The sequence below is a fragment of the Corvus moneduloides genome, chromosome 15 (genome assembly GCF_009650955.1).
Source record: "Corvus moneduloides isolate bCorMon1 chromosome 15, bCorMon1.pri, whole genome shotgun sequence".
In the NCBI taxonomy this organism is placed as follows: Eukaryota; Metazoa; Chordata; class Aves; order Passeriformes; family Corvidae; genus Corvus; species Corvus moneduloides.
In genome coordinates this window covers 11,643,461-11,670,596 of record NC_045490.1, presented here as the reverse complement: position 1 = coordinate 11,670,596, position 27,136 = coordinate 11,643,461, and the positions used below count along the sequence as shown (strand labels likewise).

The 27,136-nt window shown below is 43.6% G+C and overlaps 2 protein-coding genes and 1 long non-coding RNA gene across 5 annotated transcripts in view; 1 reads left to right on the top strand and 2 right to left on the bottom strand.

Annotated features, from left to right (window-relative positions):
* Window positions 1–20,329, top strand: part of ATP10B (ATPase phospholipid transporting 10B (putative)) — a 60,629-nt gene extending 40,300 nt beyond the window's left edge. For all 3 annotated transcript variants that reach the window (XM_032124988.1, XM_032124987.1, XM_032124989.1), the window contains exons 14-21: window positions 319–631; window positions 2,236–2,312; window positions 2,854–2,979; window positions 4,091–4,291; window positions 4,855–4,935; window positions 5,043–5,147; window positions 5,586–5,773; window positions 18,038–20,329. In XM_032124988.1, coding sequence (XP_031980879.1) covers window positions 319–631; window positions 2,236–2,312; window positions 2,854–2,979; window positions 4,091–4,291; window positions 4,855–4,935; window positions 5,043–5,147; window positions 5,586–5,773; window positions 18,038–18,542 — 1,596 coding nt within the window. In that variant the 3' untranslated portion in view covers window positions 18,543–20,329. The remainder of the gene's footprint in view (window positions 1–318; window positions 632–2,235; window positions 2,313–2,853; window positions 2,980–4,090; window positions 4,292–4,854; window positions 4,936–5,042; window positions 5,148–5,585; window positions 5,774–18,037) is intronic.
* On the bottom strand, window positions 3,417–5,045 carry LOC116451480. Its single transcript, XR_004243206.1, has 2 exons — window positions 4,384–5,045; window positions 3,417–4,264 (listed from the first exon to the last, which is right to left on the bottom strand). It is a non-coding gene; the product is annotated as an uncharacterized LOC116451480 (long non-coding RNA).
* On the bottom strand, window positions 7,183–13,375 carry LOC116451479 (translation initiation factor IF-2-like). Its single transcript, XM_032124990.1, has 2 exons — window positions 13,074–13,375; window positions 7,183–8,018 (listed from the first exon to the last, which is right to left on the bottom strand). The coding sequence occupies exons 1-2, from the start codon at window positions 13,358–13,360 to the stop codon at window positions 7,976–7,978; spliced, it is 330 nt and encodes a 109-aa protein (XP_031980881.1). The 5' UTR covers window positions 13,361–13,375; the 3' UTR covers window positions 7,183–7,975.
* Window positions 20,330–27,136: the final 6,807 nt, after the last annotated feature.

Below are 27,136 nucleotides of genomic sequence, written 5' to 3'. Positions count from 1 at the left end.
TCTCTTTTTAATTTCTGAATGCCCAGCATAAATGCAGATATGCCCTCCTGATATAAAGATTATTATATTTTCTCTTAAAATAATTCCTTACTTCAGTTAACTGGCTGATAAAATGTGCAGTGTTTGAAGGATTGGAGGGTGTTGTATTTATTTCAATATGTCAAATCAGATGAATCAGTGCATTTCTCAGTAAGCTTTCCCTAACGTTTTAGGCTTAAACCCACTGGCATGATTATACAAACATGCACTTGGCAAGGTGCTGTGCTGTAAAGGGAGATGGAGATAACTATTTCTCAAACCACGTCTGTTTTCTCACAGGAAACTTGTGAATCTCTCTTGAATTTAACCCTGGAAGAGGTGAGGAAGAATTATGAATATGACAAACCACGGAGTAAATTTTTTGGCATCACCCCAACATCCTTCTCAGCCTCTGAGGCCCCCAGCCCTGAGTTTGGGCTGGTGATTGATGGACAGACACTGAACATCATCTTCCAAGGAGGGTTGGAGGAGAAGTTCCTAGAGCTGACACAGTACTGCCGGTCCGTGCTCTGCTGCCGCTCCACTCCTCTGCAGAAGAGCATGGTAGTCAAGCTCATCCGGAGGCAGTTGAAAGTGATGACCTTGTCCATAGGTACCTCCACTCTGAATCTCGCAGGAGAAAGGGGAAGGAGGTTCTTTCTTTAAGAGAAATGTGTAGAAATTTATTGTACGGGGCAGATTTTTGTGCCGTAAACAGACGCAGTGAGGAAACAGCATTGATTAATTTTTCCTGATCAAAACCCAAATAAAAGTCCTTTTTCAGCTTTCACAAAGCATATCTGCCCCCCTTTAAACAAGATGAAGACACTCTAAATTCAGAATCTCCCAGCAGTCCCTTTCATGCACAACAGTACAAACACACATACATATTCCCTCCAAAATGTCCTTGTTTTGGGCCTGGAAAGCACTCAAAATTAGTCAATATTTTATCTTTTCATAAAGCCCTTTTCCTGTCAGATTTTCCCAACTGGTAAAAACAGTTATCTTCAGAGTGGTATTAAGCACTGACTCATTTGCCTTTTACCTCCAAATAATGTGAAATGCTTTGAGGTTTTCTTCCACACTTTTGGTAAGTGATGCCACTAAAATCCTTGCAGAATTGATTTAGATGACTCCAAACTAAAAAAATACACCTCTGTGGACAAAACAGAAAAGGCAGAGTGCTGACTTTCAGCGGGGGAAAACAGGCAGACAATCAATGTGATTGATAATGCAAGCTTCGTTTATTAGCAATACAGAGGCACTTATATAGTGTGAAAGTACATGCTTACCAGTTCTTTAATTAGTTTAAACTTACGAAAGCGCATCCTTACTTCTACATAATTGGGTTAGATAAAAGACGACATTTGGCAAGCTTCTATTATTTATGTTTTGACTTGAGAGATCAAAGATCTTCCTCCCTTCTCATGGTCAGTACATCTTATCAGCACAGGACTGTACCTCCTTAAAACTCCCTTTTGGTTCTCAGGCCTGTTTCTCACACAGGCATTTTCTCATGGAGGCATTTTCTTGTGCAGGCTTTTGCTTGTACAGTTCTTTTATTGATTTGTACCCTTTATCAATGATCCATGTCCCTGATCCTCTAACCATTCTCCAACAGCAGAGTCTGTTGTATTTTTAAAATTTTGCTTTGCCTTACAGTTCAAAACATTAGCTTTCAGCCCTCTGCATCATTTACTTTACCAGCTAACTTAATTTACAATCTCTACATTGAAAGCAGCAATCGGCTGTTCTGTCCCTGGAAATTTGGTTATATATTTAACATACTGTTCTGAGTTGAAATGAGCAAGATAATTCTTGAAACTGGCTTGTTACATTGTCATCTGAATAAAATTTTTCATAGATTCAGAGAAAGTAGGGTGTTGCAAAATTGTTCCTGAGTACATGGATTTGGCCAAGCAAAACCACAAAATTATGCTGATGTAAATGATCTTGGGGTGGCTGTGTCACCACCCAGCCGGTCCTAATGCAGGGTTTTGCCCTGGTGGAGCCAAGTCTCCTGGGAAAGAGGGAGGATGTTCCTACCAAGACCAGAGCCTTGATGTCAAGCTTGATGCCACGTATCAGTTCTCCTGATCAAGATGCATGGTAGTCTGGAATAGTTGAAATAATCAGCATAGCTGAGATTATGTCCTTCTTTTGATGGAGGTAACTTTTCTTGCACTGTTACTGTTCCCTCCTGTCTTCCAACTCTAGGGGATGGTGCAAATGACGTAAGCATGATTCAAGCAGCTGATGTTGGAATTGGAATATCTGGCCAAGAAGGCATGCAGGTATCATCTCAGTTTCTTTCCTTTCCTCTTTTGTCAGGTAGTCCATTGCAGCTTAATAAGTTTCATAGCACCCAACACTCTAAAGTGTCATCTTAAAAATGCAAGGTGGCTTCATAAATTAATATACACTTCATAATTATGGGTCCAGCCAAATAAAAGAACATTTTGAGCCAAAATTAGCATGCAGGGACAAACCTGTGTTTACTTATGAGCCTGGAAAATTAGCAGATGTCTGTCCAGTATTAGGTGAGCAGCTGTATTCTGAATGCTCTCAGCTGCTGCATTTACAGGTTTTGTGGATTCTCTTCCACTGTCTTCTGCCCTGAATCATTTCCCAAACATCCCCCTTCCTTTTCTTCCTGAAATTGAGAGTTCTGCAGAGATTGAAAGTTCCAAATGTGTTCTTGAGGGTTAGTTTGATGGTTTCTTTCTTCCACAATATTAAATAGGAGAGAAGTATTTCACTGTCTATGATGAAATTTCATTGTACAGACTGTGAAAGAGATATACTATAAATGATGTTCTATTCCTTTTCCCAAAGGCTGTGATGGCCAGTGACTTTGCAATATCCCGATTTAAACACCTCAAAAAGCTCCTTCTTGTCCACGGACATTGGTGCTATGCTCGCCTGGCGAAGATGGTGATTTACTTTTTCTACAAAAATGTGGTAAGATGATTAAAATTATGAAGTTTTCATCCTAGCAAATCTTAATTCCAGATCTGGGGGGTTTTTTTGTCGGTTGTATTTGGTTTTCGCAGGTTATACTCTTACTTTCTATGAAGCTGTAGTTTGTGTTTCTTCATTTTGCAAGGTTATAGTACGCCTCTTCCTTCTTAGCAAGGTGCTGCATAGAGCATTGAGGATAACACAGGCTCTAAATATATTTTGAAATAACATTATTCCAGAGGGAAAAAGGACTCAAGGCTTAGTAAATTTATATGGTAGCACAAGAAATTTTATTAATAATATCTATGAGCCTCAAAATAAAATTTGCATAAGGAATATCAGATTAATAGCACTTGAATGTAGAAGATGAGTGTGCACTAAGAATTGCCTGCCTGTGAAACCTCTGAATTTTTACAGGAATAACTTGAAAGAAAAGATGCAGTCATATCTGTCATTTTTATTAAAAATTTAATGTATACACAAATGAGCTCTGCATTGAAGTATAACATAAAATGGAAAAAATGAAGTAATTCAGTTTCTACAAGACTGGGCAAACAAGTCAATTTGACATGAAATACACTCTGAGCATTAAAGGCTTTTTATTTAGAATTCAAGGTATCTTTTGTGGAGTTTTTAATGATTTTCAATAAGGATTACTTCTTATCACTGTTAAAATTTGTAGTGGAAATTAACACTTTTCTTTCTTTGATTGAACATCCTTTTAGAGTTCAAAGGATATTTATTTGCAATATGAAATAGTTCTCCAGACTGGGATGCTGCTGTTCTTTCATCTCCCCAGTAGCAATAGGGAGCAGCACGCCTTTAATTCCATATGGACAACGAGACTGTAAAAGGATTTTAAAATCTGGTGCTCACAGCTGTGAACAGTTTACTTAATTATTCTCTGATATGTTCTTAAAGAAACATAATGGCTTTTAAAAAGCTGTATCACAGTGGATCACTGTGAAACAGACACTTAAGATATACTGCGTTATGGAATGAAGTGCAGTGCCTTTAACCAAAACCTGTCTCTTAGGATACTCTGTTACAAACCAATGTCCCACATAAACGTCACAGGTGGAACTACGTGTTTGTATTTGCTTCTCCACAGTGCTACGCCAACCTGCTCTTCTGGTACCAGTTCTTCTGTGGGTTCTCAGGCAGCACCATGATAGATTACTGGCAGATGATTTTTTTCAACCTCTTCTTCACCTCAGTGCCCCCTCTTCTCTTTGGAGCCCTTGATAAAGATGTTTCTGCAGAAACACTCCTACGTCTGCCCGAGCTGTACAAGAATGGACAAAATTCAGAGGTATGTCATGATTACTAAAATAACTGCTTGATAATACCAAGGTAAACAGGTTTTTTGGTTTAGGAATGGGGGAAGGAAGAGTTTAGGCTTACTTGGAACGTTGAAACAACAGGAGCCCAGCCTTCTGTCTCTCCAGTATCGAATTCCACTCCATGGGAGCTGTCACCCCTGCCACTAGATAAGTTTACTATGACAAATAGTCAAATTAAAATGGCAAAAAATAAATGCTTCACTAGAAGAAAGGATTTTTTACCAAATTTATAACTCTAGAAAGAGTTTTGATAAAGAATTTGAGCCATAATATCCCTTCTGAAGGGATGCGACAGTGAAATACAGCTTTTAAGACTCCTTATAGAATTGTTAATATTCCTAAGGTCTAGTTTTACTTAACACAGAGATAAGCCTTTGGCTTAATCAGTGGCACAGGAGGCATTTACTCATGGAGGAGACCAGTTAGCAATAATCAGTAGTCTGAATGGAAGAAAAACAGACAGCAATTATGTTTGCAGGACAGACTAGAGACGTATATATCCCATCATAACTACTGTCATTAACTCTTGCAGATATACAACAGATCAACTTTTATTATTACAATGTTGGATGCCTTCTATCAGAGCCTCATTTGCTTCTTTGTCCCCTATTTCGTAAGTAACAGGCTCATTAATATTCTCAGGGTCCTGTCCTCCTTAGAAGTAGGAAATTCAGTTCTGAATAGTCAGGGCTCACCACAGTCTCTCTACCTGTTTTGTAGGCGTACGAGGACTCTGACATAGATGTGTTTTCCTTTGGAAACCCCATCAACACCATTTCCCTCCTGACCATTCTCTTGCACCAGGCTCTAGAAATGAAAACATGGGTACGTGTCTGACCTTTCCTATTCACAGCACTCTTGGTTTTTTGTGAAAGTTGCATCCCGTGTAAGCATGGAATATCATTTACCTGAATTCTGGGTCACAGAGTAAGTAAAAGTTGAGCTGAGATTTCACATAGTGCCAGAATTTTTTATTGGCCCCAGCTTAATATTGTCATGTGCACAGTGACAGAATTTTTTTCTATCATGCCTTTGGACAGGATAGTACACAATATCTGCATACTTCAATATATGAGGAAGTGTTACTTAGAGAACTGGATTCACTGTTGTTTTCTAAATTCATTTCTGGCTAATTCTGCTACTGCAGATTTCAGTCAAACACACTGTTAGATGCATTCTTTCCAACTGTCTCCGTCTCCTCCTGTCTTACACCCAGTCAGGGTCTCACAGGCATCACTTAATTTTCTGCACTTGTGCTTGCAGACTCTGCTCCAGCTAGGAACAATGATCTGCAGCGTGGCCTTTTACCTCATATTCTCGCTGATCTACAACATTGCCTGCCTGGTCTGCAACCCGCCCACCAACCCTTATTGGATTATGGAGAGACAGCTCAAAGACCCCATCTTCTACTTACTGTGCCTTATTACCCCTGTCATCGCACTCTTACCAAGGTTTGAATGTTTTCCTCTCATTTTTCCTTTTGTGGGTTTGTAGACATGTGAGTGAAGAAACAATAACGATGTGTACAGATATGTGATTGTCTTAGTTTGAAAGACAGGTGTCTACTAAGGAAGGCAGAAGCCTCCCTTGGAATGGCAGATGCAGCCCTCTTCCCTCCGAGATATTATAATTTTGAAATCAAGGGCTTTTAGGCAAAAATGTGGGAAATAGGAATAACAGTTATTTACTATTATATATACAACCAGTCAAACAAACAACAATAACTATGGCAGTAACAGCAAACAATCACAAACCCAGTCCCAGCCTTCTCGGCTGCCAGTCCCTTTTCCCCTTGGGTGCAGTTCTGCTTGCAGCCGACAGGGGCGCTGGCGGCTCCCGGTGAGCAGGGCAGGTGCGATGGTTCCCCCGCGGCTGCAGGGGGCGCTCCGGAGCGAGCTCGGGCAGCACACGGCACCGGTGCCGTGGGATCCCGGGAAGGGATGGAACAAAGACTTCACAAACCCCTGGGCAGCTGATCCCAGTGTCCAGCCGGACCCTCGGGAACAGCAGGCTGGAGCGGCAGGCACGAGCACAAATCCCAGGTGGCAGACGAGATGTATCCAAGTGGGGAACCCCCTGGGGGTTTGGGCAGGCAGGGCAAGCACGGCTACAACGTAGCGAAGGCTAGAAGCAGCGGCAGGGCAGGGCGGCCACAGCCTGGCCTCCAGCGGGGCAGGGAAGGAGGCTTTGGGATCCCAGGCCAGGGCTTTCCAGCACAAGGAAAAGCAGCTGAAGCAAGCTGACTCCTCTCTGTCCGAAGCTGGAGACCCAACTGCCCACACACCCAGGTGAAACAAAAGGAGCAGCCAGGTCTTTTGTCTCTCTTAAGCACCCAGGGATTTGTTGTCTTAGTAACAGTTTGGGGGGAAAATTCCTTTAACAGAAAAAAACTAGACCTCTTAAAACCCCGACAGTGATGTGTCAGACACATGTGCTGCACAGGGATAATTGATCAGTGTGGAAGTCAGGTGCCTGCGTTCAACCTTCCAGATCATAAACCATTCATTTATTCAGTTATGCAACCCTACATAAGTCACTATATACCTTCTACTTTTCCCATAAGGAAAACTTTTCTTACTGGGTTGCATCAAAGTTTACCAGTACAGATCTGCTATGCTATTGTTCACTGTCTTATCCACAATGTTGTTAAGCAGATCAAGAATATAAGCAAGTCTTTCAAATATTCCTTTATGTTTGAGAATTATGAAATATATTCTCAGTTTTAAGTACATTAGTGTGCATTACTAACTGAATTTAAGAGCGTTTCTATATGAGAAAAATATACTGCATCTAGAATTTTAGTTTTACTCTGTGTCGCTGTTGTACCAAGACAGTGCAAAGAACAACACGGATTCAGGACTGGGTTCAAAGTCCAGAGAATGGCTCTCTTTAATTATATAATTCAGCCTTTATAGCTTTATTCGCAAGGGTGGCATAAAACCATTGGATGCTTGGCCATCCGCCTCCCAGAGGGATTGGCTGAACGGCATATCACCCATTTTCAAAATATTTTTCCCAGTGTGGAAACAAAGGCACAAACAGCTTGTGCACCTGTGAGATAGTTTACAAAACACAGACCTCTTTCCCAGCTGGTTAGCGTGAGAAAGGAGACTTTCACAGGCAGCTGTAAAAATACAAAAATTTCTCTGCCACCTCTCTTAGCATCTACAATTCCCCCTTTTTGTTTTAAAGACCAAAAAGGTAGTGTTTGTAATCCTCTGCGGGATCCCTTGCAGCGAGGAGAACAAACACAGCAAAAAGGATCTGTTTGGTAATGGCTGTTACCAAGCTAAATCCAAATCAGATACTAACTTAGTGTAGGCAGAGAGATTCTCCGGCAATGCCATGGGAAATATATCTAGCAAATCCAGCTATATGTCCAGTCATTAATCCTAAATAGCCTTAAGGGCTCTACATCATTTACTAATTCTGAATAGCCTTAAGGGCTCTAACATTCTACATAACATTCTGACTCCATAGCCTGAGAAATTTGAAGTTCAATCTCTAAAATTCAGTCTCTGCTTGTAGAAGGACCTGGCTGATGGTCGACATCTTGGTCATCATCAGAGGGATCATTCGCTGAATGATCTACATTCTGGTCATCATTTGAAGGTTGCCTTGGAGGTTGCCTGTTCTGCTGCTGGTGCCGCAGGTCAGGCCGAATGCATCTTGCAGGTAGCCATCGTACCCCAGTATCTGTGGAAACGCAAGCATAACCATGACCCCAAGCAATGAGCTCATGAGGGCCTTCCCACTTCTTAGTGAGGAGGTCCTGTACCCAGACTTTTGCTCGAGGCAGGTGCGTCTCGCCTGAAGACTGCCATGAGAGTAAATGGTTCAAAATAACAGGATTGTTTGAATTTTGTGGTACTGTAAGGTGATTAATTGTATATAATGCTTTTTCTAGTCGGCTCTGTGGGGTTTCTCCATGCATTCCCCCTTTTTGTTTCTCCAGAACATGCTTCAAAGTGCTGTGAGTGCATTCAACAATGGCTTGGCCAGTAGAAGAATGCGTAATACCCAAAGTATGATCTACACCCCATAGGTGCAGAAACTGCCACGTCTTCTGAGAGACATAGGCAGGGCCATTATCAGTTTTCACAGAAGGCACACGCAAGATTGAGAAAGTGAGTTTCCAATGGGAAATGACATCGCGGCCTTTCTCCCCAGTATGAGCAGACGCCCACATAGCTGAGGAGAACGTATCAATAGACACGTACACATACTTAAGTCTGCCAAATTCAGGAATGTGTGTTACATCCATCTGCCAAAGCTGCAAGGCTTTTAGGCCTCTGGCGTTTACCTCCAATGGCAAAGGTGCAGCGAGTCCGTGACAGTCAGCACAAACACTGACAGTGTTCCGAGCCTCAGTTGGCATTAGGTGGAGCTGCTTCTGCAGGGTATGCGCACTTTGATGGAAAAAACTGTGCGATGCTTTAGCTTGTGCAATTTTGTCAGGCTGAGGCGCCACCCAGGCAGGATTAGCTAGCCTGTCAGGGCTAGCATTGCTTTCTGTTACGAAACCTGGCAAATTGGTATGGCTTCGAATATGCAAAATGTAATATGGATGCACTCGAGCTTGAATTGCACTCCACAAGGCTCTCAATAGTGAAAACAGAGCCGCATTATTCACTTCCTTCAAAAGTGAACAATCTAAGTGTTGGGTTGTATCTGCTACATAGGCAGAATCAGTGACCAAATTCAAAAGAACCTGAGAGAACTGCTGAAAAACCATGGTGACAGCCCTCAGTTCAACCAGCTGAGCTGAGCCTGACTCATGGCCTTCCAGCACCTGCCACTCAGATCCTTCCTTCCAGGTAACAATAGCTTTACCAGTTTTCCCGGACCCATCGGTGAAGACGGTGGGCCCTTTCACTGCCACCCGACTATTTTTGGTCATAAAGTGAAGCTTGTTGATTTTGCCATTTGCAGTAATTTGTGGCTGGGCAGATGATAAGCAATCTGTCCCGAAAAGTTTTGCAGCACACTTTGCAAAGGAGCACTGTTCATAAGGCTCCACTCAAAGCATTCCTGCCAAATCGGAATAACAATTGTTACAGGATCTGCTGCCATTAATTGCAAACACTGATGACAGCATTTGATTATCCAGACAAGCAATCAATTCAAACAAAGTAGATGCTGTCCTTTTTTGGCTGATGTGGCAAAAAAAACCCATTCCAGGATATGCAAAGGCTTGGGCTAACGCTGTCCCTGGCTCATTTCCACGAGCTCTTGAAATGTCCTCAGTCAGAAGAAAAAACGCAGTGTTAACTTCTGTGACGTCCTACAGGACCAGCTTCAGCAGCAGAAAGGCGCTGGCTGGGCGCACGTGCTGACTCCTCTACAGAGGAGGCACTTCAGGGAACCAATGGTCTGGGCCCACATTAACCCAGAGGCAAAGGAAAAGAGAGGAGCTTCTGGTCTGGCTTCTAACAGGTTTATTGTCAGAAGTTCAGCAACCAGAACATGGCAATAATCATAATGGTGCCGAGAGGCTTTTCCCTCAGTTTTATAGGGGGTTTGAAAACCGCGGGAGAGGGAAGGCAACCAATGAGTTACAAGCCAGGGGAGGATACAATTCAACAAGAAACCAATGGGGGAAACCGGGAGGCAGGAGTTACAACAAAGAACAAGTGGAACAACTGAGTAACAGAGAATTTTCCCGAATAGGAGGAGGCGGTTTGGACCCAGGTGCCACCCAGGGGACGTGGCTTAGGTCCTCTGTGCCACCTATCGACTCTCCCTCATTTTCACTGTCCTGGGTGGGAATTCTAACCCAAGGGAGTGCCCTGAATTGATTGACATTCCCCTGTCCCAGCCCAGCAGTGGGCTGGGTCACAGCAAACATGAGGCCACTGTTATTCCATTGGCCCAATGATACCTGTAGGATGTAGATCTGGAATGGTAATGAAAACAGTGATATCAGTGGAGGGATCCACTCAATAAACCTGACAAGCAGAAACAGCCTACTGTACCTCCTCCAGCACTTGTTGCACTTCAGGAGTCAATTTTCGAGGTGAATTCAACTCAGGGTCCCCCTTAAAAATATTAAAAAGCATGGAAAGTTGTGCCGTGGTTAGCCCTAGATAAGGACGTAACCAATTAATGATACCCAGCAATTCTGAGCATCATTCAAGGTCTTATAGAATCCGAGAATTGCATCTCTTAGTTTTATATGGTCAGATCCAGAATTTTGACTCCTAAATACCTCCAGGAGGATGCTGTTAACTTTCTCCAGAGCCACTTGCAAGCCGTAGAGTGCAGAGCAGCGAGCAGCTGAGGCTGTATCCTCAGCAGCTCATCTTGAGTGGATGCTGCCACCAGGATATCATCCATGTAATGGTAGCAGCATGCATCAGGAAATTGCTCATGGACTCCAGACAAAGCCTGAGCAACATACCATTAGCAGACAGTCGGGCTGTTCTTCATGCCTTGAGGTAGAACCTTCCATTGATACCTCTGCGCAGGTTCGTCATTGTTAACTGCAGGCACAGAAAAAGCAAATTTTGGCTTGTCATCAGGATGCAAAGGAATAGTGAAAAAGCAATCCTTCAAATCAATGATCAGGATTTCCCACCCTGTTGGGATCATGGTGGGTGAGGGCATACCAGGTTGTAATGTCCCCATAATTTCCATCACTGCATTGACTTGTCGGAGATCCTGTAACAATCTCCATTTCCCTGATTTTTTCTTAATTACAAAAACAGGAGTGTTCCAGGGACTAGTAGAAGGCTCAAGATGTCCCTGTTGTAATTGTTCCTGGACTAACTGGCGAAGGGCAACTAATTTCTCCTCTGGTAGAGGCCACTGGTGAATCCAAATAGATTTGTGTACTAGCTACTTCAAAGGCAGCGTAGGATATACTGCACCCTTCGGAACAGTGGCCCTCACCAAAAATTTGTCCCAATCCGCACCCCACAAGCTGCCAACACATCCCGTCCCCAGAGGTTAAGCAGAGCTCTAGTGATATAGGGCCGAACTGTAGCTGTTTGCCCCTCTGCATTTTTCACCACCACAGGTCGTTTGCTTAAATAGCTCTATGCGGTTCCTCTCAACCCTGCGATGGCCGACCCCACAGGGGCCAGAGGCCAATTGGAAGGCCACGCAGAGGAGGAGATAATTGTCACATCAGCGCCAGTGTCGATCAAACCTCGGAGCTGGATCTTAGGCAACTGGGCATCTGGCAGGATTGCGGTACACATCATCTGCAGCTTTTTGCTGGAGATGTCTGCAGTCCAGAAGACCCGAGGAGGTCCCATATATCCAAAGCCACCATCTCCACGACTGCCTTATTCTGCCCTGGGAACACATGACTTAAAAGGCACAAGTTGACCAATTCTAGTCTCTTCAGGAATAGTAACGGGGGAGTGGGTGTGGAAACCATAGCACAAATCTGACCTGTAAGTCAGCATCAATAACTCCTAGGTGTACAAAGATCCCTTGAAGAGTGGCACTAGATCTGCCTACAAGCAATGCACTGAATCCCTGTCCCAGGGGCCCAAATGCATCCAAGGGAACCTTATGAACACAACAGGAGTCTAAGATGACTGTTGCTGCAGTGTGCACATCCACCCCAGCTGATGCCCGGGTGCTGGCTGCAAGCTGGCTGAGTAGGCCTGTGTCGGAGGAGCTTGGGGAAACATTTGTATCGGGGCGCAATTCCCCCATGCGCCCCCCAGCCCATTTTTTCCTGGGCGTAACAGGGCTCGACCATCGACATGATATGCAGATTGACAGTAGTCTGAGGAATGACCTGGCCTACCACACCTCTTGCATAGAACAATTCCCCTGTTTTCCTTATTTCTATTCTTTTGTCTAATCTGTTTCTGCTTGTCCCCAGTCTTAGGCTGTCCTTTTTGTCCACCAGAATTTACTTGAAGAGGCCGTAGAACTGCAGCCAGAGCAGACCTATGCTCCACAGATCCCACCTTAGCACAGGCTTCAACATTCTGTGTAAGCGTGGGTTCCCCTGGCAAGGCATCAATAATCCTTCTGCACTCATCATTAGCATTATCTCTTGCTAGCTGTCTGCACAACAGCTGCCTCACGGCCTCATCCTCAACTTGCTTCTCAAGGGCCACAGCAATCTTTTCCACAAAAGACAAAAAGTGCTCTTTTGGCCCCTGAGATATTTTCACATACCGTGTTTTAGGAGCAGCCATGTCTATGCCCTTTAATAAGGCTCCCATACCAATCCTCTGAGCCTGTTCAAGGATCTGAGGATGCCAGGCAGCTTGGGCATCAGGGTCTCCATAGTTACTGAGTCCCATGAGAGCATCTGCAGGAACTCTACATCTGGGATCAGTTTGACGCAACTGCATATTCCCAGCTGCAGCCTTCTCAGCCATCCTTCTCCAGTCAGCTTCAAAAACTTGATATTGTACAGGTTGAAATAACACCTGACCTAAATGCTTAATATCAAATGGAGAAAGCAGATCAGTATTCAGTACTCTAATAATCTGCATGACCTCAGGAGAACCCAATCCATACTGAGCAAACCTTAGTTTGCAGATCCTGTACCACTTTCCAGGCAAAGATTCCATGCTTGTCGGGCTGGCCTGAATTAGGAAGAGCCTTTTGTACAGAAAAGCTTGGAGTTTACCCTCTGTATCACTATCAACTTGGTCCCTCGTTAGATCACTTTGACCTGCCTGATTCTGAGGTAAGGTAGCAACCTGTTCAGGTCCCCTTTCCTCTTCAGGCATCCCAACTCTTTCTAGTAAATCCCAATCCCCAGCTTCCAATGCCCACCTTTTAAGCTCCTCCCAGGACTGTTTTGAATATTTTGGGCGAACAATCACCGTGCATTCTGGAAGGGTCCGAGGGCGGTTGCGAGCTGGCCGAGGTCCGGATTGCTGGCGCCTGAGTGCCTTCACAGCCTCCCGTAGCGACGTAAGCGTTTCCGTAGCAACGCTGCTCGCATCGTCAGACGGAGGTGTGTCCGATCTCCCGGGAGGCTGACAGGACGCAGGCGCCGGGCCAGCGGGCGGTGCGGCGGCGGCGGGGGCTGGAGCGGCGGGGGCCGCAGGCAGCGGCATGGAGGGCAGCGATGTACACTCGCGGTGGTACAGCTTGGAACGCTGCCACTTGGGGCGGCATGGCCGTCCCTGCAGGCGCTGTCATCTGCGCAGGCGCTACGCTCGGTGCCTCGGCCGGGGTTGGCTGCGCCGATGTCGGCGCGCGTCCACCAACGGCAGCCTGCCGCACCAGCTCTGGCAGCGCTGCGAACTGCTGCATCGCTTCACGTAAAACAACCATAAGTTGTTGCATTAAAGCGTCCTTCCCCAATGGCTGTGGGGTCTGTGGCTGCACCAGAAGCTGCCCGGCTGTCGAAGCATGCGCCTGATACACGAGCGCTACGGGTCCCGGAGAAGGACCGGGAGGCACCGGAAGCGTGGCCACAGGAGACGATGGTGCCACACCCGCGCTCCGTAACGGCACAGCCGGACCCTGCGGCGCCAGTACAGCTGGTTGCTGCACGGCAGGCACCGGTACCGGGTTCGGCTGCCGAGCCTCCGGCACCGGGGCCGCCCGCGGAGCAGCGGCCGGCATCGGACCCGGCCATGGAGCAACAGCCGGCGCCGTGGCCGTCTGCAAAGCGGCAGGCTGTAGCTCGGCGGGCAGCGCCGCGCTTGTCCACAGAACAGCAGCCGCCGACACCGCAGTCTGCGGAGCAGCGGGCTGTGATGCGGCCGGCAGCGCCAGACCCGGCTGTAAAGCGGCATGCGCCGGGGCAGCGGGAGGCGTCGCACTTGTCCACGGAGGAACAGCTGGCACAGCGGCTGCCTGCAAAACGGCAGGCGCCGGGGCAGCGGCCGCCACGACACCCCCGACCTCTCCCAGTTGTAGCCAAGGCGGGGCCGTGGGGAGATCCCGGGACAGCACTCGAGATGGGTGGCTGGACGGGCGGCTGTAACACGGAGGGGGGGAGGGGAAGTCGGTGGGGCGAAAGGTGGCGGGCGGTCCAGCTCTTGAACTGGCTCAGAGCATCTTGCAGGGACATAATTCCACGGGGAGGGGTGAGATCCCCGCTGCGTCTCCCGGCCTCGTCTCGGAGAGAGGGTGAGCGTACTGTTCATGGTCTCTTGAGTTAGACCTCCCTCAGTTAACTCATCATCTGCTGCAGATCCCGCAGAATCTCCTCCCCCAGATTCATCAGAGCTTGGGTGCTCCTTTTTATCTCTTCCTGTCGCCCATTTGGCAATCACCTCGTACAAGGTCCCCCATGTACGAAATAAATCGACTACATTCTTATCGCCAAATGCGACCTCTTGTATTAATTAATTCCCCAGCCTTTTCCAGGTTTCTGGGCTCAGAGCATTGTCAGATTCTGCGGTAAACCCATGGGCGGCAGCCCAGTCAAGTATCGCACAGAGAGCTTCATCACTTATAGCAGCTCCTGAGATCGTTATCACAGATTTAAAAGCAGAATTACCGTGTTTTCTTTTGAAACTCTATGTCCCATCTTCGCAGCTTAGGGTCCTGTCCCCGCAGCTCGGGGCGGCGGGGTGGGGGGGGGAAGAGACGCGTACCTTCTTGAGTCCGGTTACGGTTGCAGTACACATCGGCCGGTCACCAGATGTCGCTGTTGTACCAAGACGGCGCAAAGAACGACACGGATTCAATATCGGGTTCAAAGTCCAGAGAATGGCTCTCTTTAATTATATAATTCAGCCTTTATAGCTTTATTCGCAAGGGTGGCATAAAACCATTGGATGCTTGACCATCCGCTTCCCAGAGGGATTGGCTGAACGGCATATCACCCATTTTCAAAATATTTTTCCCAGTGTGGAAACAAAGGCACAAACAGCTTGTGCACCTGTGAGATAGTTTACAAAACACAGCCCTCTTTCCCAGCTGGTTAGCGTGAGAAAGGAGACTTTCACAGGCAGCTGTAAAAATCCAAAAATTTCTCTGCCACCTCTCTTAGCATCTACAACGCTGTATTGCAAAAATCAGATATGTTAAAGATAACCTTAATTGAGATTGGATCATACTTGGAAATGAATAATTATTGTGATGTGTCGCTGAAAAGAAACGGTTTAAAAACATAATGATTCTGTTCCCATATATTTGCATATTCATTATGCAAAACGTACTGCTTTTGGTGTTCAATACCTTACTATACATATATGTTTTGAGTTGCAGCGCTTGTTTCAAACATTTATTTATTATATTTGCTTGGACATTGGAAGAAATGGGTTAGTTTGACTAGCTTGCTAGTTTCATTCTCATCCTAATTCCCATGAAGTAGTGCAGCACACTGGTATTACAAAATTCAGGGCAATATTTTTAGTATCTGATTTTGTAAATATTTTAAGGCATCTGAGCCTTAACTTTGACTGCAAAGGAACCTTTCAAGACTAGATGGTATTTTTCTTCAAATCTTTATTATTATTGTCCCATTTGAGATGCTCTTGTGATTTCACGTTATATGGTATAAGTTCAGATCAGAATAAATAGCACAGTTCAGTACAATCTCATGTCTTCTAGGCAGGGCATCCTTTTCCAGTATGTTTGCTCCTGTGAGATTTTACCTATCAGCCCACATTCACAGTGTCAATTTTGACCCTGAGCATTCTACTGAGAGCTCCATCAAGCGCATGGTTAGAGAACTCGTATCTCCATCTTGGGATTTTAGCACAGTTAAGCTCTTAGCAGGTTACTGAGGGTAAGGGCTATATCTTCATATCTTCAAATCTGGAGAACTGCTGTTTCTTCGTATACGTACCCTAGACTATTTTCTGCACAGTCCTTCATCTGCAGAATATCCAGGCCCCGTTTCTGCTGCAACGGAGCTGTGCCAGTAGAATACAGCACTGGTGAAACCACATTTTGCTAAAATGTACTGAGTTGTAAGTTCCATTCCATGGTCCATCTCACTGTGCTGCTTGCTCCGTATCTCCTCACTTGGAGTCTTGATGTTCTGGTTTCCTTCTAAGAGGTTTTTTAAAAATCATTGCTCTCCTGTGTTCTTCCCCTCAGTATCGCCTTTTGTTCAAGCTGCAGCACTCAGGGGGAGGCTTGGCCTGTGCCCTGCCTGCTCCAGTCTTTCTGTGGAGCACTGTCTGGCATTGCTTTGCACATCTGCATCTCAATACTGCCTCTGCACTTCGTTTCTCGACACAAACCACACAGGATTATGTACAAAAGCCCACAAGTCTGAGAAGAAAGGGGTCTAAATTTCATGTTTGTATATTGGCAAGCAAAGGCACTGTGTCTCTTGGAGTTTTTCCACATGTGAACCTGATTATTTCCTCAGTTGTGGAAGGCAGACTATGCTCTGCCAGGACACCTGCAGAGACCCAACAGGTAATCAGGCCTCACACCCTGCAAGGCTGTGGGAAGGTCAGGATAAAGTGAGAGAAGTTCACAGGAGGGGAGACACAGTTTCCCATCCCTACTCTGTCCTCCTCTCTAGTTTACCTGGAACTTGCAAAAAGAGAAAGAAATCGAGCTGAAGGGAAAGACACAAGACAATGTGATCCACAGCAGATTTATATACAGATAATCTTGGGCTCTCCCATGCTCTTAACTTCCAGACCAGAATTGAGATTCTGTTGATATTGACCAGCCTGAACACAGGCACAAGCAAATAGACATTATCCACTGCTGCTTGAGCAAGGCTGAGAAAGTCATTGCCTTAAAATCCCCTTCTGTATTGAGTGTCGCTTGTTAGCCTTTTAATGTTGTTATTTCTGTTTATGCACACATTTAGGACCAGGATGTGAAGATGGCAGCTTTTTCAATGGAATTCACAGAGTACCTATGTTTGTTTTAAAATACATGTTGAAGCCACCTATGTAAAGGTCAAATCCTAATAAAAAGGTGCTTTGAAAGAGACTTTGGTTTTCACACAAAGCTGACATGACAGGGAGAGAGGATATATGCTTTCTCACAGCACACAATATTTAGTTACATAAATTCTCTATTCTGCAAAGGGCAGGTAGGACACTTTTGTTGCTGCTTTCTGAAAGAATCCAAAAGGTGAGGTTTTTAATTTCTTCTTTTATCTAACAAATTAAGATCCCTTCTTTAGCTGTTTTAGCAATATAAATTCAACTTCCATCTTTTCCAATATTGCATCTCTTGATGAGATTTTTTCTATTTTTCTTCACTGTTCAGGAAAAAAGTAGTAATAAATACTGAAAAAATGATCATATATACATATAGTTGACTCTATACTGTGGATACAAAATGCTGCTAGCAAGAATTTTTCTTGCTTCTTTCCAGTCCCGTGAGGTACTTTTCTCTCTCACGGAAGATATTAGTGGAGTTCTGTGAACTATGAACACCTGCGACCTTGCAAAACTTTGTTTATAGTACAGTAGGAAAATATTTTGACAATGGATGTTTCAGGATGTTAGCCAATCACCCCAAGGGGGTGGCTGATCCTTTGACCAATTAGACTATGAAGAAAAAAGTCTGTAAAAGAGTTTGCAAAATAATTAAATAGAGGAATCTTGCTGCACAATGCCTGCCTGTTGGATCTCTCTTCTCCTCCCTACCACTGCAGGACAGCATGATACTGTACAAGTCAAAGTCAATATACAGTAACATGTTGTGTTAAGATCCAAGAGACAACTTTAATCTGCCAGGTATTAGGTGTCTACCAGATGTCTATGGAGAATGGAAAATTAGTTTCTGTATTTTTGATGTAGCAGACGTAACAAGCCCACTGGTAAAAAAAGTCCATTCTCTTCCTCTTTCATCAGGTTCTTTATTTTTGCTCTACGAGGAACCCTTGGAGCATCTCTTATTCTAAAAGCACAGCAAATAGATGCACTTCCTGAGGGGCAACAGGTTCTTGAAATCCAGAAATTAAGATCAAGAAAAGAAGCCACTTCGTGTGCACCTGTGGCATCACCTGCATCTACTGATGGCCTTGACCAAAGCATCAGCCACTTATTTGTGTCACCGTTTCTACATCCAGCAGCAGCTCTGTCTCACGGGGACAAAGAAAATCAGGGATTTTCTGCCTCTGAAGTAAATCCTCTCGAGAGGCAGACACCTGAGGAACGCTACTACTTCTTCAATAGGTGGGCAGAGGAAGAATCTGCTGCTACAGATCCTTCAGCAGGGCCTTTCTCTCGACATCATCCCTTTGTACCCAGCAGGGTAACGCCTCCTGGGCAGGAGGTTGGCAAATTGACTAAAGAGTATCCTAACAACTTTAACAATGGAAGCCACCGGCGGTCAGTGAGTTCAGTGACACTCTGAAAAAAAATTCAGAAATGCAACCCACAGCCCATGTGGAGAAGGACACCAAAGGGAAAATAAAAATATTTATGCTTAGCAATTATGCTCACTAGAAATGGAAAGAGAGGCGACTGGATTAGTGCAATAGCAACTCTAATATGCAACTTTAGCTGAATACATCATTGTCTGGGTTTCTCATTTCATGACTTTGTTCTTCCTGGTTTGGTCTTGTTAGAGGAACATGACCATCACGCAGTTGCTGAGAATTGCACAATTACTTTTTTCAGCAAATAGTGTATCTTATTAATAGGGAATACTTGTGAGGTTTCAATGGTTATTATTACGCTATTGAGGTAATAGAAGGAGAATCCATTCTTTTTTATACCAAGTCTTAAAGCAGCGTATCCCACTTCAGGTTTTATTATCAAAATCTTAAAAATTGCTTACTAATTTAAAAATTATAATTCTGCATGAAAAATTGTTGCCTGCAAATAGTAAAGGTACTTGCACAATAACATCAATGGAAAGACATTAGAATATGTTCCAGATTTTTATATATGTACTTTAGGCATACAATAATATCTGCCCTATAGCCTGTTTTCACTGAAGAGTCAGCTTACGATTTTTATGCAGATAGCGATTTGACTTGATACTGTTAAGAAAAGGAAAAATGAGCTTACAAAGATGAAGAATACAAATACTGAACTATGTGAACTGCCAGGACAACTCAGTGATAAGTAGAGTCTGCTTCTTCATACTTACAAAAGTAGATAAATATAGCAAGTCACATTCAAGCATTTATGCCCTAGAATTCTAAAGCTGTCCCCTGATTTTTCCTCTAGAAATTCAGTTTATTTCAATTCCCTATATTGTTATGTGGTGCTGCTGCAGCCAATCAAGTATGGATCATGCTCCTCCTCACAGTTCATCACATGTATTAGTTGATGCATCACAATAATGGAGATTTTGACAAGTCATATATGAAAGTCACTAATCACATTGTACAAAGTACATGGTGTAAAATGACTAAAATATGCATAATATATTCATCCTTTTTGGTATCTCAGGGCAATAAGATTCAGGAAAAACCATAAGATATCACCATCATAACTACTTATTGCAATGCAATGAAAAGTGACTTTAGTATTTCTTATAGAAATGTTGACTAGTAAGACCATTTCCCAAGTTACTCTTCACAGTGTGGGATGAAATCTTACCTAGTTTTAAATTCAAGCCATCTGTACTTTTGTGAATCTACCACTGGTTTTGATTTAATACGTTTTAAGCCTTTTTAATACATGCTGTATTTAGCTCTTTGCTACCTATCACAACATGTGATCAGTCTACTAACATATTTAGCAATTTCTAATTTAACTTCTGTATGTTATAATAATTACTGTAGCTAGAGTCTTCAAGTTCTTACTTTAATACAACTCGGGCAAAATTGAGTAGCGTATCTCCCACTGTGATTTCTGGTAGCCAGAGCAAAATTATATGTAAGAACTCCTTTTGTTAGACTATTCATTGTCAGTTGTTCAACAATCCAGTAAATTTTTTTGCATGATAAAAAAATTGAGGAAATTAAGTGTAGCTGAGGTTATTGTTAATGGAGTGTGAGATTGTTCAAATGTTTGCTTACTGGCTGGGAATGGACCTGGTGTGACAAGAGGACAAACATCAATCCTTTACCATTCACAGACTTTTTCTAAATTAAATGGTCCATTTCCTTTGAATTTAAAGATGTCAATTCTTTACACACTGTACTACAAAATGTAAAGTGTTTCATAGAAATAAATGTGATAAAGTCACGCCTTTGCTGTGTTGTTGAGAGGACAAAAACAGAGGCGAAGGAGTGCTTTTCCTACTGTCATCCATGAGCAGCAAACTGATATTTACGCAGATTGCACCTCTGTATAGTAGGAATGTTTGTCTGAAGAAATACTGAAGGTCTGAAATGTCTGAAGGTGACAAACTTATCTGAATGTGCAAGGGACTAAACATGTTACAGTTACCTAAATCTGGAAGAGTTCCTGAATTGAATGCAAATTGCATGCTTTCCTGAATTGAAAGTGTAGCGGGTTTGGTTCTGTAACCAGGCAGAAACACCAATTTAGTGTAGTGGTTTGGCCCAAAATACTCATTACTGTTTATCTTCTGTGAGATAAGAATTAGGAGAAACGCAAAGCAGGCACCGACTTTGAAAGAATATAAAGAAGTTTATTAACAGACCTAAAAGAAGGGAAAAAAAATTATACCACACCTTCAGAACTCATTCTCCTCCCCCCACTTTCCTCCCGTCTCCCACTGACAATGTAAAAAGACAACCCTTAAGATGTTCAGTCTGTTTACCACTTCCATAATAACCTTGTTCAGTCCATTTAGAAAGAGAAGTCTCTTCTTGCTCGTGCTATGAAAACATTATCACAACGAGACAGCCGCCCACTTCCAAATAACTGTTCAGTCCATTTAGGAAGAGGTCTCTCTGCTTGCATGTGAGTCCCTTCCCGCGACTTGCAGCTTTTCCCACAACTGCTTTCGAGGGTCCACTCTTGAAGGTTTTTGGGGTACAATTTTAAGGTTGAGCCGTTCAGAAACAAAAGTTCTCTTCACCCATCTCTGGGAGCATTTCATCTCTAAGAATAGAGGCCCTTCTCCTTCACTGGGAGCAAAGGGTCTTCCTCATCTTCATCTTTAGGACTATCTCTGGGAGCATCTCTAGGAACTGAGGTTTTCTCCTTTCCCATTTGGAGCAAAAGTCCTCATCTGGTCCATCTCTCCCTGTCCAAACTTCTCATGAAATTACAGCTGCGTCAGCATCTGCCTATCTCAGCGCAGGTGCTTTTGCTTACGAGTTGAACACTCCACCCCCCATATCTTCATGAAATTACAACGATACTCTGATATATCATAGCTTCACAACAGAATTTCAGCTTTAAGCACCTCCTCTTTCTCTTCCCTCAGTTTTTCAGCTCTTCACAGCAATAAACGGTTAATCTCACCTCGGCCTTGCAGCTGGAATGTGGCTTATCGCAGTGGAGAAGGGGGAGAGCCAAGCCGCTCCGGCTGCCCACAGCAAGGCTGTGGGGGGTTCCGCGGGTGGAACAGGGCCCATCGGCTCCAGGATGGCCCACAGCCACCTGTCCCAGCACTGGAAACGAGAGAGAGCTGGGGGGGGGGAGTTTGTCTATTCTTAAGTGTGGATCACAGAGGTGGTCACAATTTTAAGTGGTTTAAAGGATTGTCCATATTCAAACTGGCCAGCTGATATGTTCTGTCAGGTCATAGAGAAAGCTGTAAGAAGAACATCACGTCCGAGACTCAGCTTGCTAACCTATGACAGAAAGGCAAGAATTAATTTCATGTTTTCTCATGAGTCTCTGCAAAATAGTTCTACTGTGCATCTTGCACTGGCTTAGGGTCAGAAATAGAATAGAGGGGAGGGTCCTTTTAAGAAAGGAAGGGAAAACAGGATTGATTAAGAACGCCAACAAAATGACCCCTAAAAGTTTTTTAGTGATGGAGTTCCTGCTATGTCTGGGAATAAAAGAAGTGGAAGAGTCCTTTTCTAAGTAGTTTCTAAGCTTTAACCAAAAATACTTAGGTCTCTTAAAAGAAAGAAAGAAATAATCCAATTTTGCATGGATGCATTAAATAATTCTGTAGCTAAACATATAAATCGATAATTCTATTATGTGGTAGATGACCACAAATGGTCCAATGGGTGAATTTACCTGGACAGTTTGCAGCATAGAGGAAAATAACCCTTTTGTTTTCCTTGATCTTTGAGGAGAGAGAAAACTGAAATAAACAGAAACAAAAGGAAGCATCATGCAAGGCTTGGCCTCTGCATTCCAGCTGGCACCAGAACTTTCTATGTCTTCCCTCCTGGGTGACAGTGCTGCCAGCCCTCTGCCAAAGCTGATGCTGCCTCAGTTCTGGGCTCATATTCACTGCTAAACAGCTTCATCTTCCCTATGCTCTTGGCTATGCACTTATCATGAACTATCGCATGTTAAAAAGATGGTGAACAGGCATTTACTTCCCTTTGATAATGAGGTAAATTTGGGATGTAAGATCAAGAAAAAAACCTTTTTTTTTTTCAGTGAAAACAAGCCTACAGCAAGACACACAGTCCCCTAAGGAATTTCTTTGGAAGAGGGGAAGTTTATTTACTAAATGGGTTATTTAGACCTAACTGGATTTCCAAAGTAGCTGTATTTCAAGACATATTTAATAATACTGTCAAGGTCCATGTTTCATTAATTCTAATGTGAATGCTTCATAATAGAAAAGGTGTCTCACTTTTTAAAATATCCTCCGGTGATCTTCAATATTTCATTTGCTTGAACAGTAAAGCGTAAAATTAATGAGGGGGATGTGTAAAATTACTGCATTCTTTTTATTCTTGTCTCTGATGTTATTTTAATAATGATACTGCATATTCAGCAGTGCTTTGAGGTATACGGAGCAGTACCTACCTGAAAAACAGGAGGTGAGCAGGAACTGACCTGCTAAGTCTCTTGGCTAACAGATACGGTCCCCTGCTGCTTGCAAAACTCAGTGAAGAGCCATCCCTCATGTTCTCAAAACAGGCAAATTCTAGGCTCTTTTAACACAAGATTCAGGAAAGAAGAACACATCTACAATTTGTTCATGTCTCTATCAATATGGCCCGCTGGAGATGTCTCTGATAGTTATAGATCTGCTGCATGTTAGCAATAACTGTGCAGTTTAAAACCCAGAACTCTTCAGGTGTGAGAGAGGAAGGACTCCAGTTTCTTCTCTTTTCTAATACACATAGATTTTAAAACTCTGTGGAGATGGGTTCTGTGCTGAAGCACGGTGAACTGCTCCTTTTCCTAAGGATGAATTGCATATATTTTGCCACTTCCGTTGACTGATATTGCAATGTTTATTCATCTGTTTGATTGTAGTTTGAGGTGGTGTATGGGTGCAGGTCTATTAGCTTTAAGGGTAAGGTGCCTGCAGGCAGGATGTGGCATGATTAGGTACTTGTAAGCAGCACTGATGAGTAAAAATATAAACATGGAGACAAGAGACTCTTGAAGATAATGATCACGGAGGGTGGGATTTAGAGAGACAACCAAATAATACTGAAGAGCTTATAAAGTACTTTTGACATTGCCAGTGACTGGAACTTGCTCCAATTATCAGTATGTGAGACAACTGCAAACAGAACTTGCTGTCTGGCTGTTTAATACAACACCCGCTTATTCTCATTTACATAAACAAGGTTGAGAAAGAATACAGTCTGAATCATTATTTTTCAAAAAATATATGGAGATCTGCTTTCTGAAGGCATACAAGGCAAGGGTTATTCACTCACATTCCCGGTGGAGCTACTGAAGTATGCTCCCAGCTCCAGCCATACTTTCCGGGTTAGTGCTCAGAGACCTGGTGTGGTTATTGAGTTCTTCAGCAGGAGAGCAGAGATCTAAAAGTTATCAACTTAAATGAAAAAAAGGGTCCAGTTTTGGGTCACAGAGACTAAATGTTGACCTTCACTTTCAGAAGCCAGGTCATGATGCTACAGTTTCTTGTACCCATTACTGTTCAACACTATAAAGCTGAGACAAAGTTTTAATGTGACTGGGACAGGAAACATTAAAAATATTTCCAAAAAGTAGCCAATAAAATGGAAGACGAGTCTAAACAGAGATGGTTCCTTGCCTTTTTTATGCTTGTATTCCTCTATTTTATAAACATTTTTCTATTTAACCTCAAACAGATCATTTAAGGAACTTCTGGATATTTATTTTTCTATTCAAAAAAGGACAAACATAAATCAATAGACTGCAGGCAGATCAGGAGAGCTCCTTTGAAATGAGCTGGATTCCATTGGAGTTTTATTAGTGCCTATCTCATTTTGTTTCTACTTTAATTCTAAAGACTTTGCCAGGAAGAACAAATATGTACACATGCTCAATCAGAATGGATCCTCTTTCACAAGGTTTGGGCAGCTTGTGGCCAGAAATTTCATGGTCTAAATCAAGATCTGAAGAGCAGAGCAGACTCTTAATTCTCTTCCTGTGTACAAGGGGTGGAGTGGGGGTAAATGATCAGTTTCAAGACAAGAAGTACACTGTAATGATAAAGGAAGAATACGAACTCTTACAAGAACTTCTGGAGCATTCTAAACAAAATCTTGAACTGCTTTCAAGCATTGTTCAGAGGTCATTAAGGGCTTTAAGTGTCCATCTAACATGTATCACGTAGAACAAGTAAAGTGTGCATCCATGCATGTAAGTTCAGAAGACTCTGAAGAATTGTCACTCTCTTGCAATACCTAAAGTGAACTTGGTTTTAATCATGTTTTGAGAGGAGGTAATGCTGTAAATATTCAAATGCGCTTTCTCAAAACTTTTAAACATGTAATTAATGGGAATCTTTTCTTAAGATCCTTTGCTCCATTTCATAATCTTAAATTTCACAGTAGGGAAGGAATATAGTCCAGAGACATCAAAGAGCCAAAATTGTGTTTGCAGCTATTAGTTCTTAGATGAAAAAAACCCAAAGCTGTAATTTAGACCCAAAAGGATTCTAACTCTCCAGCACTCTTCAATAATGCACCAAGCACCACACCAAATAAATATTTTAATTCCTAATACTAATTTTGAAGACAGCGTATTTAAAAGGAATGTTCTGGCACAATGTGTGTATTTGACTTGTGTTCTTTAAAATTCAAAATAAGTTGCAGTGTCTTGAGATTACTTCACATAACTGGTTATCCATTATATATTTTCGCAGAATCAGTCGAGTATCGGAGGAGAAAGACAATCCATGTCACATATTTTTCTACCCAAGTTTTATTAACAAAAAACCAAACTCAAATCCTGTGAGAAATGAGACTAGCCCTACAGTGGGGCATGCTTGAAGAGAATATGCTTATTGGAGTTTTGAAATTCATTCACTTTTTTTTATCAAAATAAAGTTTTTCTTTACTTCTAATGTATAGGAATATATCACAATAATGGTAAGGATGAGGAACAAGCTCATATGCTGTGATAGATGACAAGACTTCCATAGTGTTCAAGGCATTATCAGAATCCATTTCATACCTGATTTGTTATTGTAAGCATAAAATGGGCAAATGTCCTTCACTGTTATAAATGTCTGCGTACTGGGGGAAAATGCTTTTATTTTCTATCAGCAAATAATGTTAAGTTATAGAGTGTTTAATCATGCTTGGTGAAGGTGATGAACTTTAGAGTACAAGTTTCCTTCCAATCCCTCCATCTTCAGTTCCCCTGAAAATGTATAGCTTCATTTACAAAACCCTGAAAATTACTTCCACAGCTTGGAGGCTTCCTGGTGGTTCAAGGCTGAAGGTAGAGCACTAAAATGCAAACCATTTAGACATAAACATTACTTTGATTGAGGAAATCAGGTATTTGAGCTTATAGTTTGCAAATAAACTTTGAAAATCAGAACTCTGATTTTCTGGCACCTCTAGGCAGTGAAATTGCCTGCATTTATAGAAGAGTCTACATTATCTGGTATGACACAACCTAAAAACAGTTGATTTCTAAATAAAGCAATTGTATTCACGAGGCCAGAATGTAAGTTGTTGGAAGGTAGGAGAGCTCCACTGGAGTTAGTGAAGATCTCAGGTTTTATATGCGTGGAGACTCTCACCTAGACTCCCCACCTGCTCTTTCCAAAACGAAAGGCGCAGGTAAAGGCATGGAGGGGACTTGTCTGGGAGTGTGTTTTGCTTTGGTTCAGTCCGGGTCTCCCCTCGAGTTTTGTACCTTTGTATCTACCCAGTTTGTATCCTCCCAATTTTCTGCCAATTACCCCATTTCCCACCTTTGTCTCCTCCCTGGCCCTTGCCAATCATGCTGGCACCCCTCCCAGGCTTCTAGAAAGTTCTGGCAGGGGCATCGTGTGATTGGCCAGGGGAAAAAGATCCCTCCCTTCCTCTCCCATGGTTGGTTCCCTGACACGCCTTTCACCCTGTTCACCACACCCTTCCCTTCTCCGATTGGTTCCCTCCCGTGTTACCACCCACCCATAAATCCTCCTACAGATGCTTTCGGAGCTCGCGCCGAACTGGGCACCCCTGGGAGGTGCAACCTCGCGTCCGAGGCTTAATAAACTTCCCAGATTTAACCCAGTTCTGAGTCTGCCTCCTCCCTCCACCGCTCGCCTCCATCCCGGCAGTCCTGTGGAAGGACCCACGAGCCAGACCTCTGGTCTCCCGGAGTCCGGAGGCTGGCCCCCGCAGCCGACTGCGTCCGGAGCTGACCGGGCTGAGTGGGATCCACCCCAAGGGGACGCAGAGGCAGCTTGGCGCCCAATGTGGGGCTCGAAGCCACGACCCTGAGATTAAGAGTCTCATGCTCTACCGACTGAGCCCGCATCGTATGATTGGCCAGGGGAAAAAGATCCCTCCCTTCCTCTCCCATGGTTGGTTCCCTGATACGCCTTTTACCCTGTTCACCACACCCTTCCCTTCTCCGATTGGTTCCCTCCCATGTTACCACCCACCCATAAATCCTCCTACAGATGCCTTCGGAGCTCGCTCCGAACTGGGCACCCCTGGGAGGTGCAACCTCGCGTCCGAGGCTCAATGAACTTCCCAGATTTAACCC